At 44.3% G+C, this 15,833-nt stretch overlaps 1 protein-coding gene across 1 annotated transcript in view; it reads left to right on the top strand.

Moving 5' to 3' along the window:
- The first annotated feature begins 468 nt into the window (after positions 1 to 468).
- LOC137504687 (uncharacterized) overlaps positions 469 to 15,833 on the top strand; it is a 76,521-nt gene continuing 61,156 nt past the window's right edge. The window contains exons 1-3 of the mRNA XM_068233270.1: positions 469 to 655; positions 1,850 to 2,012; positions 2,523 to 3,187. Of these exons, the coding sequence (XP_068089371.1) occupies positions 469 to 655; positions 1,850 to 2,012; positions 2,523 to 3,187 (1,015 nt within the window). The remainder of the gene's footprint in view (positions 656 to 1,849; positions 2,013 to 2,522; positions 3,188 to 15,833) is intronic.

Below are 15,833 nucleotides of genomic sequence, written 5' to 3'. Positions count from 1 at the left end.
CTTGGATGCCGAATTACTGCTAATTAGCATTGACATATATTAGATGCCTACTGATCCTCCCACTAAATTGACCTGATCCGCCGGAGTTGTTTTAGTACATTTTTAGCAAGGCTGGAATTTCTCTTTTGAGGGCTGGTGCACACCGAGCGGCTTTTTGGGCGTTTTCAGATCCGCTTGCGGCTGCGGATCTGCTTGGTCAATGTATCTCAATGGGGTGGTGCACACCAGAGCGGCAGGCGTTTTGCAGAAACGAAAAATGCCTGGGTGAGGCATTTTTTGGATTTCGGATGCGTTTCTGCCTCCAATGTTAAGTATAGGAAAAACGCAAAACGCCTGTAAAACCGCTTGATCAAGCGGATTTTGATGCGGATGCGGATGCGTTTTTTTCAAGAATGCGCACTTCCAGGTCAAAGTGTGCTTCCTGTGTGGCAGATTTGCATGAGGGATTTTAGACTGCGCAGGAGGAAGATGGCAGCAAAGTGGTTTACCACAGAAAACCTGATAATAAAGATTGAAAACAGCCCAGAACTTTATGACAAGTCTTTGCCTGGATATAAAGACCACCAAAGGGCTCATGAAATCTGGAGCAACATTGCAAAAGATTTTCTTGGAGAAAAATGGAATACTTTGAGCCAAAAGGGCAAGGATTCTAAGAGTAAGTATATGTGTACAGAATTTTATTGATTTCATGCAGCACTTTGCAGACAATATATCATCACCCCTCCACTAAATGAGTAATTAAACAATTAGAAATTTCATTATCACAGGTCTCTGGTAAGCTGTTCTCTCTATAGCCATCTCTCCTTATAAACAGCAGGTACATGTGTGTGTGTGTATGTACTCACATGTATTATTAGGGCGCTATTTGCCACTTTAGAGTGTCATGAGTGATATAGACATACAACACGGTTTCAAGAATGTTTATTTGCACAATAATACTGATCTCGTCATGTAAGTAAATAGCAGCCTGCAGGTTTTTTAGTTCTTACAGTTATGGCACAAAATAATCAGCTAATTTGTCTCTGTTGTGAATGGCAGAAATGGGACCACGTAAAGTAGCTGGTGGTAAAGTGACAAGAGCACTGTTTGAAAGATCCCCCTCTTCCTCCTCTATGGTCATGCTATCTAGTGTTCTCACATAATTATGCAAAATACATGTTGCCTTCACCACTATTATAGCATACTTTGGTTGCATTTTTATAGCAGTGTGATAAATGCGCCATTTGTTTGCCAGAATTCCAAAAGCACATTCTACTACTTGTCTGGCTTTGGTCAGGCGGTTATTAAAGACTACTTTCTTATGAGTCATATCTCTCTGTGCATACGGTCTCATAACATGCTCAGACAGTGCAAAGGCCTCATCAGCCACAAACACACAGGGGTAAGGTGGTTCTACAGTGTCAGGCCAGGCCAGGCCAAATCGACTGTGCTGGAAGACTGAGGAATCATGGGAACTTCCGTAAGCCCCAACATCCACATAGATAAATTTCAAATTAGGATCCACAACAGCCATGAGCACTAGTGAAAATAATTTTTTATAATTGTAATAGAGACTGCCAGTGAATGCAGGCATAACCAGTCTGACATGTTTCCCATCCACTGCTCCAAGGCAGTTAGGGAAATCATGTTTCTCCCAAAAAAGCTGCATGTTAGCCTCCCACATAGGTACGTCAGGAGTTGGCATAAATTCCGGTTGAAGTACCAGATCAATTTGCAGGTGTCCAAAACTAAGTATCGGATTGTACTTCTTCCTATGAGGAATTGGTAGTGAAGTGCTGCATATGAATGCCCTGTTGCCAGAAATCTGCAAAAGAAAAGAAATAACATGTATGTTTATTTTTATTCCTAGTTGCCCTCCTGCGGACAAGATGGAAGTCGGTCAGAGACAGTTACAAAAAGGAGATTGAAAAGCAATACCATGAATCCAAAAGTGGGTCTGGAAGTTCGCAGCGAACAAAATATAAATATTGTGGCATATTAGAATTTCTAAGAAAACATCATGAACCGGCTGAGTAAGTATGGCGTAAATGTTAACCTATTGCAATGTTTGTCAACTTCGCCAATAGAACAGTGAAGGAAGGAGTAGGCCCACAATGCAATTCAGTAGTGTGGAACGCATAATCTGCCATCACTCTACCAAATATATTGGGGGACGTAGCTTAATGTAAGGATGGCATAGGTCCAGTTTAAAATGATTATTACATGACAGGAATGTGGACTGTTCGTTACCCAACATAACAGTTGCCTGACAGTGCTGGTTATATGTTTGGCTGCAGTAGTGTCTGCATCACACATCTGTAACACACATCTACCAAAATCAGTGCTAGTTTACTCAGGCCAGTTTTGCTCTATGCTTGCTCAGGGGCTGTGCCTAAAAGCTATGTACACAAATAATTGGAAAAATAGACAGGCTACTGCTATTGTTTTGCAATGAAAGATGCATCGCATTGTGCACATATATTTACTGTGACATCCATGGTCACTATTCCATGAACTAAAGTTGTGCTTTCCCCTTTCCAAAGGACTGAAGATAGCCTACCACCAGATCCTGTGGAGGACGATGTAGAGGTGCCACCTACCACCACCAGTGATGTGGAAGTTGAAGAAGACACTACACAGGATGTTGACACTGCTACACTGGAAGACAGTGACTCTACTACCCCAGATCACACACCACACAGCCCAGCGAGTAGTCGGACACGCACAACTGTCAGGTCTAGTAGAGGTGTGAGGGTAGCTACACAAGGCAGGAGAATAGGAAGAGGTATGAGCAGGGCTGAATACGACCAGAAGCTGATTAGTTCTATAGAAAAGGCTGTTGATCATATGGAGAAGCGAGAGGATGAAATGAAACAACTTAAAGAGCCATGCACACAGTATCTTTTAAGTTTGGTGCCACTATTACAAAAAGTGCCTGCTGATAAGCAATGGGCAGCAAGACATGCCATCTCTGAGACCCTGGGGAGATTCTTACTACCTGAGAGCCGTGCAGATGACAATGTGCACAACTACTTGCAGCAACCACACCTGCCTGCTTCCAGCCAACAATATAATGCACACCCACAACTCTCTTACCATATGCAACGCATTTATGACCCACCACACTACCCACCAATGCATATGCATAACATGCCATATGGTCAACAGCCTCATTACTCTATGCCTCCACCTCAGCGCCCTGATCAAGGTATGCGATTTCAAACATCATCTATGCACAGTGACTCTACAGTGTACACTGATTTAACATCGCACAGCCAGCCTCATACAAATGCTGAATCAGGTACACATGCTTACAATCAGGGCCCTGGTAGTATGTGTGATTTGCTATCACAACATGACTAGTTTTTTGTAGTTTTACATTTTATTTTATTGTTCAATGCTCAGATTTGGATCTTAGTTTACATTACCTCAATGTTATGAGGAGTCGCTCAGTTGGTGTGATTGCTAGGCGAAAGTTAGTGTCTTGTCGGCGAAGGGCATCCTTCAGTTTGGCTAAAAGGCCATCAAAACTAGGAAAAAAGAGCATGCTTATCTTTAGATCTACTGTTGTTTGTTGCAGAAACATTTTTCATTTGTGACATATTACTTTTGCTGCTGAAAGCTAAGTATGGACAACACATGTCCAAAATATTCTTTGCACAGAAGAACAAAACATTAAAACGAAAGATTTTGTTCAAACATTGCTTCATTACTGTGTCCCATATGCTGATTGTTGCCATATACTTAATGAAGTATGCACCAGGAGTATGTAAGGTCATAATATACTCCAAATGTTTTGGGTAAACTATGGATATATAATATAGTAGTTACTCCTATAGTAAAATTAGATGGAGGCCTTAGGCATTGAATACATAACACACCAGGATCAAGTATCACAGTTATTTGGTTAGCTTATGTATACACCTGATTGATTATTGTGTTGTTTTTCTGTTTACAGTCAAACACAGTTAACTAAGGGCCAAAAAGTGCTTCCAATTTCATTCCTCCCCAAAATACTTAGCCCCATGATAAAAATAAGTGACAAGTATTCTTACCTGGACACAGACATGCGGGTGTAGCCAAAAAACTTTTCTGGATGGTGCCTCAAATCTCTATATAGGGTCCTAAATTGACCCTTCCGGCGCCGCTCTTGTAGCATGGGATGCACCCAGTATCTCCTTGTCCTTGGCCTACGTCTCATATATGCTGCTACACAGAGCAATAACAGCACATCAGGAAACATTTTCAAAAACAAGTCACTCTTCTCTCCAAACCACAGTGTCACCTCTCCTGAACTAACCCACAATGTTGTTAAGGACCCCACCCTTTTTATATTGGGTTTTTTACTTCAATTGCTCAATGTGCTTCACATGTGTCATCAATATATCGCACTTTAACCCTTTGTTTAAGGTCTTTCTACCTCTTTTCCTGAAAAACGCAAAACGCTTCCAAAAACGCTTGCAAAAACGCACGCAAAAAACGCAAAACGCCCCCAAAACGCCCCAAAACCGCGCTATCAAAATGACACTAAGCGGTTCAAAAAACGCTAGCGTTTTGCGGATCTGCTTGCGGTTTTTGGTGTGCACCAGCCCTAAGAGTTGATTAAGTATTTTGAGTTTTTATTGAATATTTGCCTTGAAAAAATCTTTAATGCATCATCCCATTTTTTACATATTAGCTTTTGCTACCCACTATTGTATGAAATATACAGACTTGTATTCTCCTGTTATGACTATATTTATTTTCCTTAAAGAGAACCCGAGGTGGGATTTTATTATACTAGTGGGGCACAGAGGCTGGTTGTGCACAGTAACACCAGCCTCTGTTGCCCCATTATGTGCCTCAAAGACCCCCCTGCGCACCGATATACCCCCCGCAGTGCTAGCGACACACAGCGTGTCGCTAGCACAATGTTTACCTATGCCTGTCTGTTAGCGCCGCTCCCCCGCCTCATCCGTATCGGCGCTACCCGCCCGCGTCTCTTCCCTCCAATCAGCGGGAGGGAAGGGACACAGGCGGGTAGCGCCGATCAGGAGGTGGCGGGGGAGCGGCGCTGACAGACAGCGTTTAGGTAAACATTGTCGCCAGCACTGCGGGGGTATAGCGGCGCGCAGGGTTTTTTTTTGAGGCACATAATGGGGCAACAGAGGCTGGTGAAAGTGTGCACAACCAGCCTCTGTGCCCCACTAGCATAATAAAATCCCACCTTGGGTTCTCTTTAACCACTTGAGGACCCACCCTTTACCCCCCCTTAAGGACCAGCGCTCTTTTTTGTGATCTGTGCTGGGTGGGCTCTGCAGCCCCCAGCACAGATCAGGTTTCATGCAGAGCGATCAGATCGCCCCCCTTTTTTCCCCCCTATGGGGATGGTGTGCAGGGGGGGTCTGATCGCTCTGGTGGGCAGGCTAGTTGCGGGGGGGGGGGCACCTCAAAGCCCCCTACACGGCAAAATTCCCCCTCCCTCTCCTACCTGCTCATCCCCGGTGATCGGGGCTGCACAGGACACTATCCGTCCTGTGCAGCCAGTGACAGGACGTCCCCTGTCACATGGCGGCGATCCCCGGCCAGGGATCGCCGATCTGCCTTACGGCGCTGCTGCGCAGCAGCGCCGTACAATGTAAACAAAGCGGATTATTTCTGCTTGTGTTTACATTTAGCCTGCGAGCCGCCATTGGCGGCCCGCAGGCTATTCACGGAGCCCCCCACCGTGAATTGACAGGAAGCAGCCGCTCGCGCGAGCGGCTGCTTCCTGATTAATCAGCCTGCAGCTGCCACTTTGCCGACGCACAGTATAAGCGTGCGGTCGGCAAGTGGTTAAGCTGTGCACAAACATCAAAAGACTCCTCACAAGCTAAAAGTCAGACACTGTTCAGTGAAGCTAACAAGACAGCAATCAACAGGACAGAAGCCAGACTTTAATCAACATGTACAAAACCCATCACAAGAAAGGACTAATACTGCAATCGAGGGAGCTGCTGATGAAGGTGGTAAGGGGGGATGGGGGAGGATGGGGGGTGCTGGTTTTATTGACTCTAGTGTAAATAGAGAAGCACAGTGGCGTAGCAGATAGCACTCTCACATTGCAGCACTGAGTCCCCTGTTCAAATCCCAGCCAGATAACTATCTGCACATAGTTTGTATGTTATCCCTGGCTCTGTGTGGGTTTCCTCCAGGCACTGCAGTTTCCTCCCACATCCCAAAAACATACAGTTAAGTTAAAGGAACACTATTGATTAAAACATTTTTTCAATCGAGATAGGAATAGTTTGGAAAGTGCTGCTAAGTACAGGTGTACACATTTGAATGCTTATCTCTTTGTTTGCTGTTAGCTAATTCCTTTTACACTTCAGTGTCGCTAAAACTGATGCTGAGTGAACCATGATTGGAGGGGGATTCCCACACAATACATCTGCTAACCCTGTGTGAGAGAATGCTCTCAGAGAGCTGTCCGCAGAGAGCAGAGGAAATGTATCGTATGTGCAGCATAAACATTTGTAATAGTGTGTGAAACCATAACTCTGCTTCAATATTGCACTGTTCTTAGCATGTCAGACTGCAGAGATTCACCTATGGAAATGAGACATTCCAACCGAACTAAACACATCTACACACAATCAATTACAGCTTTTGCCTCTGATATTTAATATGAAAAGTAGGAAAATGTTTACACAGCTACTTAGAGATTATTATGATAGTGTTCCTTTAATTGCCTTCCCCCTAAAAAATTGGCCCTTGACTATAATGGACATATATTACTATGGTAGAGATTAGATTGTGAGCTCCTCTGAGGGACAGCTAATGACATTACTATATGTACTTTTAAGCGCTGCGAAAAATGTTGGAACCATATAGAAACTAAATAGAATGCTGTGTGATTGCTCTAATTTAAAGACTAGATAGCAGGGCTGGGCCAAGGCAGAGGCGAGAGAGGCTCCAGCCTCAGGGCGCAGTGTAGGAGGGGCACACAACTCATTCAGGTATCATTCCCCTATTGTGTTTGAAGCAAAGAGAAATAAGAAAAGGGTATACATGGCAGTGACTGCTAGCCAGATAACTAGAGATTAAGGTGTTGGGGGCCCTGGGTGTTTCTTAGTCTAATACCAACCAGTGTGTGAGGGCTGGGGTGGGGGGAATGCAGGGCACACTTTGGTGTCTCAGCCTTGGGTGCTGGAGGACCTTGTCCCGGCTCTGCTAGGTAGTACCATATACCCTCACTGCTATCACAGTGGTCTGATTATATGGTGTGAATGGTGCTCTGTAGATGGAAGCCATATTTCATATTTAGATTCTTAGCTTCAAAGATTTACTTTACATAACAAATTACAACTTGGCTGTGCATTATCGCTAAATGCCTGATGTATTCAGGCCTTAATTCAGTCCTGAAGCCATGCCTTAGCAGTGGCTGTAAGAGTTTGATGGATGGAATAGTAGTTCCCACAACATTAATTTGCACAGTGTAGGCTGCAAAATCCTTAAAAACAAGTATTAAAGAGACTCTGAAGCGAGAATAAATCTCGCTTCAGAGCTCATAGTTAGCAGGGGCATGTGTGCCCCTGCTAAACCGCCGCTATCGCGCCGCTAAACGGGGGTCCCTTCACCCCCAAACCCCCCCTGCAACACTTGGTCGCAGACTTGGTCGTTCCTGGAGGCAGGGCTAACGGCTGCAGCCCTGCCTCCAGTCGCGTCTATCAGCGGCGCATCGCCGCCTCTCCCCCGCCCCTCTCAGTGATGGAAGACTGAGAGGGGCGGGGGAGAGGCGGAGATACGCTCTGACAGACGCGCGTGGGGCAGGGCTGCGGCGGTTAGCCCTGCCCAAACCAGGAAGCGCTCCCCCGCTGCACCGAGGGGATTTGGGGGTGAAGGGACCCCCGTTAAGCCGCGGGATAGCGGCGGTTTAGCAGGGGCACACATGCCCCTGCTAACTATGAGGTCTGAAGCGAGATTTATTCTCGCTTCAGACTCTCTTTAATGGCACCAGAGAAGTCTGCTGAATCAAACCCATTAGGACATAGATAACATAAGGGGTTCACTAACTGAGGAACTGTGGGATGGTAGATGCACTATTCTTACTAACATCTAAATATATCTGCCCATTTGCCATGTTAACACACCTGGTACCATTTATTTTGCCCCCTTTACAAATACGTATGATGTCAGAGAACACATTTCCCAAATGAGCCTGGCAGAGGCTATACAATACTTCACACCTTGCCTTTTTATCACCAAGATAACTAACATGCCTGGTTCAAGCTCCAATAGAGCCTCAGAGACATAACTAGAAATCACTGGGCCCCCCTGCAAAACTTTGGATGGGGCCCCCTCCTCCCGTCAACCAATGTTATTCAATGGGATAGTACACACTAGAATGTATTCAACTCATGCAGATAAAAACAGACAGACTGCACGCATTTTCTCTATCAATTACATTAGCTTCTGTGATAAAACATGCACGTTTTCACACATACAGACACACATGGGGCTTGATTCACAAAGCCGTGCAAACTGTTTAGCGCGGGTGTGCTAAACAGTTAGCATGTGAAGTGCCGTTCGCGGACTTTTGCGCGCGCAAAAGTCTGCGATCACGCGAATCGCGGCACTGTGCGTGCGCAAAAGTCCGCGAACGGCACTTCACGTGCTAACTGTCTAGCACACCCGTGCTAAACAGTTTGCATGGCTTTGTGAATCAAGCCCATGGTGTGCAGAAATTGCATACAGAAAACTACAGACAGACGAGTGTGCTGCCAGACATAGCTTATTACACTCACTCTTTCCATCTCTGATGGCGGCAAAAAGGGCTTTGCAGACTTCTCCAGCATCACTAGAGTGCACAGCACTTGGGGAGGGGTAGAGAGGTTGGGGGATGGGCGTTGTACATAAGAGCAAACTAAGAGGAAAGTGGGCCGGCACTCAGTGTAAAGCTGCGGATATGATGGTTCTGGCTGTATAAATGAGTAAACTCCAGCAGAAACTACGTGCTCAAGACATGCAGTGGAAACATGGCATCAATCACATAGGAGAAAAAAAGCAGAAGAAATGTCTGGCACTGTAGTTTAATACAAAAGCAGCAGGTGTACAAACAGGTTAAATCATTAGCACACAAAAAAAAATGTGCATGACAGGTGGTACTTATTGTGCTCTGTGCTGGGATGGAGAGGCACTGTGGGCGCCAGTGGGTGCATGGCCTTACGACCGTTTAACATTGGGGTGAGCCTTGCTCCTTCGGAGGCCAAACGTGCAACGTTGTACATAAGATCCTGATGCACACTGAAAAGAGACCCTCTACAAATCTTTGTGTACAAAACTTGTATGATTTGTTATCAGTGGCTGAGCAGATGCAGTCATTAGAACAATTGTGCAGAGTGCAGTTCTTTTCTCTCTGTGCCCTTAGTTGTCAGTCTCTCAGGACAGAGAAAAGAACCTTCTCTCCCCATGAGGCCCCCTGCGGCTTCTGGGGTCCCCTGCGGCTGCATCCCTTGCAGGGTCTATTGTTACGCCCCAGCTTGGCCCAAAAGTAAACCCCAGGGTGCCCTATCCCCCTCCCCAGATCAAATTCAACCCCCGAGCCAGCTGCCGCCTACTGATCGCCCCCCTTAACTCTTCTGTGTTCCCCAGTGCCCAGGCATGATTAGCATTGCAACTCACCTGTCCCAGTGTCCTGAGTCAGTCTGTGTTATCTTCATCCCACTGCCTGCCTCTTCTCTGTGACCCAGCACATGTTATGCATAATGACATGCAACAGGTCATATAGAAGAGGCAGGCAGCAGGAATGAAGACAGGGAGCACAGACGGAGCAGCATGCTGGGACAGGTGAGTTACAATCCTGCCAAAAACAGCGCAAGAGCCCCTTGTCTTGTCACGGGGAGAACTGGGGTGGGGGTGCAGTGTTTGGCGGCCTTGGGGCTATTGCCTCCTTTGTCATAATAGTAGCGCCAGCCCTGTACACTACTCCTTATATTATCCTGAAAGAGGTTTAAGTAAAACCTCACCTTTGTTCTAAGATCTGCTATGGCATGTGTCCCTGGTTCTGGAGTTATTTTGTCATTTAAAATTTTTAAAAATATTTTTCCATTTCAGTTTGCAGCAAACTAGAGATATTTGTTTTTCCAAAAAGGAAATTAGTACAGTTTAGTGCCTCTATAAGGTACAGTACATACTGTCCAGTAGTGCCCTAGTAACTCTCTTTTTCCCGTATGTGAAATTAGCTGCAGAAAGCATTGCAACTCTGGAGCTGTATGCACCTGAAGTAATCATCAACAAAGCTAAGTTACACATGTGGCTTACTCTACAGTGAAAACCAAGTTTTGAAAAATAAAATAAAAGGAATGCTTGCAAGATTCCTGCTGATGTATTGGTTAAAACAATAGAGATTACTGTACTTTTATCAGCACATCTGGAATACCCCTTTAAGCATTAGATAATGGGAGAGAATCAGGGGAATTTCCCCAGAGAAGACATCTCATCCTGCCAAGTCCAAAAAGGATGGAAATTCAAAAAGACAGTTAGACATTGAAGGTACAATCCGTCATGGTGCCATCATGTTGTTGGGTGGTTTCCAGGTAACCCCAGAGCTTTAGAAGGAGACACTTGTTGAGGAGATGGTTGTTTCTATTATTGGTCATGGGTGACTCAGCTATCACTATTTCAGCACCCCTACCTCAGGATAGTCAATGCAATGCTAATCATTTTTAGTTGATGCAAAATGTATGTGACGATAAGAAGAGTAGCTTGGGTGTGAACTTCAAAAGGGTCCCGGGCAGCAGCAGTAGTCTGCAGAAGCATGTGGGAAGTCTCGTAAGTATCCAGAGGCTTCCCTTTTCGTAGGTAAGTATCTGTTTTTTACAACGCAAACCACCTCAGGTTTTCTTTAAGCGCATTGGAGCCCTTTTTATTTTATTTTTTCATGAAAAAAAGACATTTGGGGTCAACTTTGCTTACGGTTGCATTTTCCAGAGTACTTATTCACAGTTATGGTAAGTTTTTAGCCTTCTTCACCATTTTCCTTCTTCATTGGGATGAACAGAAACACATGGCTAAACCAGCTCAACTGGACTACCTGGTTATATACAAGTAGATAAATGAAGGAGGCACTCCAATGGCGAATAAACTTGCGTTTATATTCAAGTAGCAAAACACAACATGTTTCGGGGTGGACCCCATTCTCAAGTGTACATGTAGTGATTGAGCACCGGCGGACCAGGCAAAGTGACCTGGTGGAGGGCTTTACTCAGCATCTTTACCTTTGAGCGTTTGACTACCTGGTTATATGCCAATCTGAAGTTCTGATCCTCAGAAAATGATGTCTTTAGCTGACATGAGTTGGATGGAGGCTTCATGTTAATGTTGCTGATCAGACTATGTTGGCGCTTTATAAATACAATCAATCAATCAATCAATCAGACAGTTGTTGGAGTTCTGCAGTCATGTGTCAGAGCAGTGTGAGGAGAGAAGAGGATACTCTGGCAGATGCAAATTACATTACAGTAACAGTATACCTTGTGTGGCTGATAAAGGCAAATGGCTGTTACTTTTTGGATAACCTTCATACTGTGCAGAGCTCTTATTAAAGCGGAAATGTAGTCAAAATAATATAATGAATAAAGTTACTTTTTTTTCAATACTCATTTAAAAATTATTTAGTAAGTGTTTGCCCATTGCAAAATCTTTCCTCTCTTTAATTTACTTTCTGAAATGTATCACATGGTGGCAACATCTTTAGCACGGGCAGGTGATCTCTGTGGAATGTTTATTTACTGGGAGTTTTAAAGGTAGTAGAAAAGATCTCTAGTCTCCCAGAATGCTCTGGGGTAGGTAGGGGGGAGAGAATTCTGCTTAATAAACAGCCTAGGCTGAGTCTCAGTGGGAGGGTGGGGCCACATATCAATATACAGAAATATATAAATAAGTGTTTCTAATGTTTGGATATTTAACATAAAATTGGGAATTCTGAATAATATACTGCATTCTACTACATGTCATTACAGTGCCTCTTTAAATAAGCCTGTGCAAGTGAGAAAATGTTCACTATGAAACTTAAAGAGGAACTCCAGTGAAAATAATGTAATTAAAAAAGAGTGATTCATTTTTACAATAGTTACTGTATGTACAAATGATTTAGTCAGTGTTTCCCATTGTAAAATCTTACCTCTCCCTGATTTACATTCCGACATTTATCACATGGTGACATTTTTACTGCTGGCAGGTGATGTCAGTGGAAGGAGATGCTGCTTGCTTTTTTGGCAGTTGGAAACAACTGTAAACAGCTATTTCCCACAATGCACTGAGGTTCACAGAAAGGAAACAGTCAGGACCATGGACCTAACATCCCACTGTGGGAGGGGTCTCACCACAATATCAGCCATACAGACACCCCTGATAATCGGTTTGAGAAAAGGAAAAGATTTCTCATGGGAAAGGGGGTATCAGCTACTAATTGGGAGGAAGTTAAATTCTTGGCTACGGTTTCTCTTTAAGAAAGGCTCACATTTGTTTTCCTCAAATAGCATTCACAATGTTTTCTGTTGTTTGGTAGGAGTGCACAGCCTCTGCCACGATGACTATGAAATCATTCTCAGCTTTCATCTTTCGTTGAGTTTCTGAGTTAAGAGATGTGTAAATGAGTCTGGGGAGGAGGGGATGGAGACAGCATCTGCTATAAGGTGCCAGGAGACATCCAGTAACACATACATTGCTGCCCCCCTCGTTGTCACCTGCCGCCCACCCAAACACTTCACTGCAGAAATCTATTCCCATCACTGAGCAGTAATCATCACTTTATATGTGCCTGTATGCAAAGCATCTGCCTTTACTGGATCACACCTCCTGTATATGTCACCTGCTCTCCCCATGCAGCACTATTCACACCCTGCCTAACAGCCAACCTGAAAACCTACTCACATTATTTACACTCTAATTAAAAGGTGTTAACATGCCGTCCATCTAATTTTAGTTAATAGAAGATATTTCAGTAGTTTGTTTTTAGTTTTACTTGTAAATATATACTGTGCATATGATTATTTATTTATAAAGCGCTAACATATTCCGTGGCACTGTAAAGAGTAAGAAACAAACATGGGGTACATAATACAGACAATGGTATATACCAAATATAGACACTGGCACATAATACAGAATCAGTAGACATAGTAATGACAGTGACAAATGTAACATGACCAATAAAATGTATAACACATTTCAAGACACTTTCCCTTGCAAGCTTACAATCTAAAGGAATTGGGGGGAAACAAGAGGTTGGGGAGGATACAACATGCATACCTAGAGGCAGTGTGTTTTAAGGTGTGTGTATATATATATATATATATATATATATATATATATATATATATATATATATATATATATAGCATGTTTATAGTTCTGACACATTTTGCACAGTGCTGAACAGAGGGGATTGGTTAGTTCATATAACTTACTGTCTCAGAGAGGAGTAATCAATCTTAGTTATATGCCTCCATTACAGTAACATATATATGTATGACAGATAGACTGGTTGATGTGCATATACATTTGTATTAATATATATTTTCTCTTAACCTAGATCTTTAAAGGACAACTGAAGCAAGGGGGATATGGAGGTTGCCATATTAATTTCCTTGCCAGTTGTCTGGCTGTTCTACTGAACCTCTGCCTCTAATACTTTTAGCCATAGACTCTGAACAAGCATATGCAGATCAGGTATTTTAGATGCATGCTTGTGTCTAGTATTATTCCGATACTACTACAACTGCCAGGCAACTGGTATTGCTTATAGGGATACGGAGCAGGTACAAAAAACAGAATTGGTACTTACCTGGGGCTTCCTCCAGCGCACTGTAAGCTGTGAGGTCCCTCAGCCTCCTCCCGGCTCCTCTCCTAATCCCGCTGGTGGCTCCATTAAATGGCGAGTTCCGGCTTAAGTCACCTGAAGTCCAAACTATGAGTCTCCGTTGCACACGTTGCACGTCATCACGCTGGCCGCTATGTGTCATAACGCTGTATGGTGTGATAGTCCTGCGCATAAGCGGCTCAAAGTTAGAAAACCGCACATGGGCAGGACTCTCACGCCGGCCGGCATAATGATGCGTAGCAGCCAGCATGATGACATGTATTGTGCGCAATGGGGATTCAGAGTCTCGACTTCAGGCAGAAGTCGCCAATTAAAAAAGCTGCCAGCGGGACCGGGAGAGAAGCCAAGAGGATGCTGGGGGACCTCGAGGCCTACAGTGAGCTGGAGGAAGCCCCAGATAAGTATCAATTCTGTTTATTTGTACCTGCTCAGTATTCCTTTAAAAAAAATTATTATGGCAAATTCCACATTCTTTTCACTTCATGTGTCCTTTAAAGGACTCCTGAGGTGACAAAATAAAGCAATCTTTACTCACCCCTAGAAGTCTTTTGTGTCCCTCCCCACAGCTCCGGTTCTCCCCGGTGTTCTGCTGGTCACCTGCGGAGCTGCGACGAGGAACGCAGAAGACTTCTAGGGACTGGAAGAAGCCCCAGGTGAGTAAAGATAGCTTTACTTTGTAGCCTCGGAAGTCCTTTAAGGTGCCAGTACTAACTACTAGCCAATAGAGGATTGCCTATAGCATGCTTTGAGTGAAACCATAGGAGGGGCAGTGCGAGGAGAAGATCAGGAATTGGGCTCCTGTGCTTTGGAATAAAAACATTTTCTTCTGCATAGCTCTCAAAACACTGGCAATACTGATGATGTTGGGTTAGTAGTCAGGCAGAGATTGCACATTATCTGAACCTTACCAGAGGGATAAGTGTGTCAGTCTAAGTCCACAGGAAAAAGCTTGTGTGCAGCACCTAGATCAGCACCATGGACAGCACATGCATAAGTCTCTCCCTGTGACATCTCAGCACCCGGATCAGCACCATGGACAGCGCATGTGTCAGGCTCTCCCTGTGTCATCTCAGCACCCAGATCAGCACCATGGACAGCGCATGCACCAACCTCTCCCTGTGACATCTCTGCACCCAGATCAGCACCATGGACAGTGCATGCATCAGTTTCTCCCTGTGAAAAAAAATATACAGGTCCTTTTCAAAAAATTAGTGTATTGTGATAAAGTTCATTATTTTCTGTAATGTACTGATAAACATTAGACTTTCATATATTTTAGATTAATTTCACCACAACTGAAGTAGTTCAAGCCTTTTATTGTTTTAGTATTGATGATTTTGGCATACAGCTCATGATAACCCAAAATTCCTATCTCAAAAAATTAGCATATCATGAAAAGGTTCTCTAAATGAGCTATTAACCTAATCATCTGAATCAACTAATTAACTCTAAACATCTGCAAAACATTCCTGAGGCTTTTAAAAACGCCCAGCCTGGTTCATTACTCAAAACCGCAATCATAGGTAAGACTGCCGACCTGAAGGCCATCATTGACACCCTCAGGAAAGAGGGTAAGACACAGAAAGAAATTTCTGAACGAATAGGCTGTTCCCAGAGTGCTGTATCAAGGCACCTCAGTGGGAAGTCTGTGGGAAGGAACAAGTGTGGCAGAAAACGCTGCACAACGAGAAGAGGTGACCGGACCCTGAGGGAGATTGTGGAGAAGGACAGATTCCAGACCTTGGGGGACCTGCGGAAGCAGTGGACTGAGTCTGGAGTAGAAACATACAGAGCCACCGTGTACAGGCGTGTGCAGGAAATGGGCTACAGGTGTCGCATTCCCCAGGTCAAGCCACTTTTGAACCAGAAACAGCGGCAGAAGAGCCTGACCTGGGCTACAGAGAAGCAGCACTGGACTGTTGCTCAACTTTTGCATGTCATTCGGAAATCAAGGTACCAGAGTCTGGAGGAGGACTGGGGAGAGGGAAATGCCAAAATGCCTGAAGTCCAG

Source organism: Hyperolius riggenbachi, chromosome 4 (genome assembly GCF_040937935.1).
Source record: "Hyperolius riggenbachi isolate aHypRig1 chromosome 4, aHypRig1.pri, whole genome shotgun sequence".
Classification (NCBI taxonomy): domain Eukaryota; kingdom Metazoa; phylum Chordata; class Amphibia; order Anura; family Hyperoliidae; genus Hyperolius; species Hyperolius riggenbachi.
The sequence above is the reverse complement of the archived record's forward strand: the minus strand, read 5'-3'. Positions and strand labels throughout refer to the sequence as shown.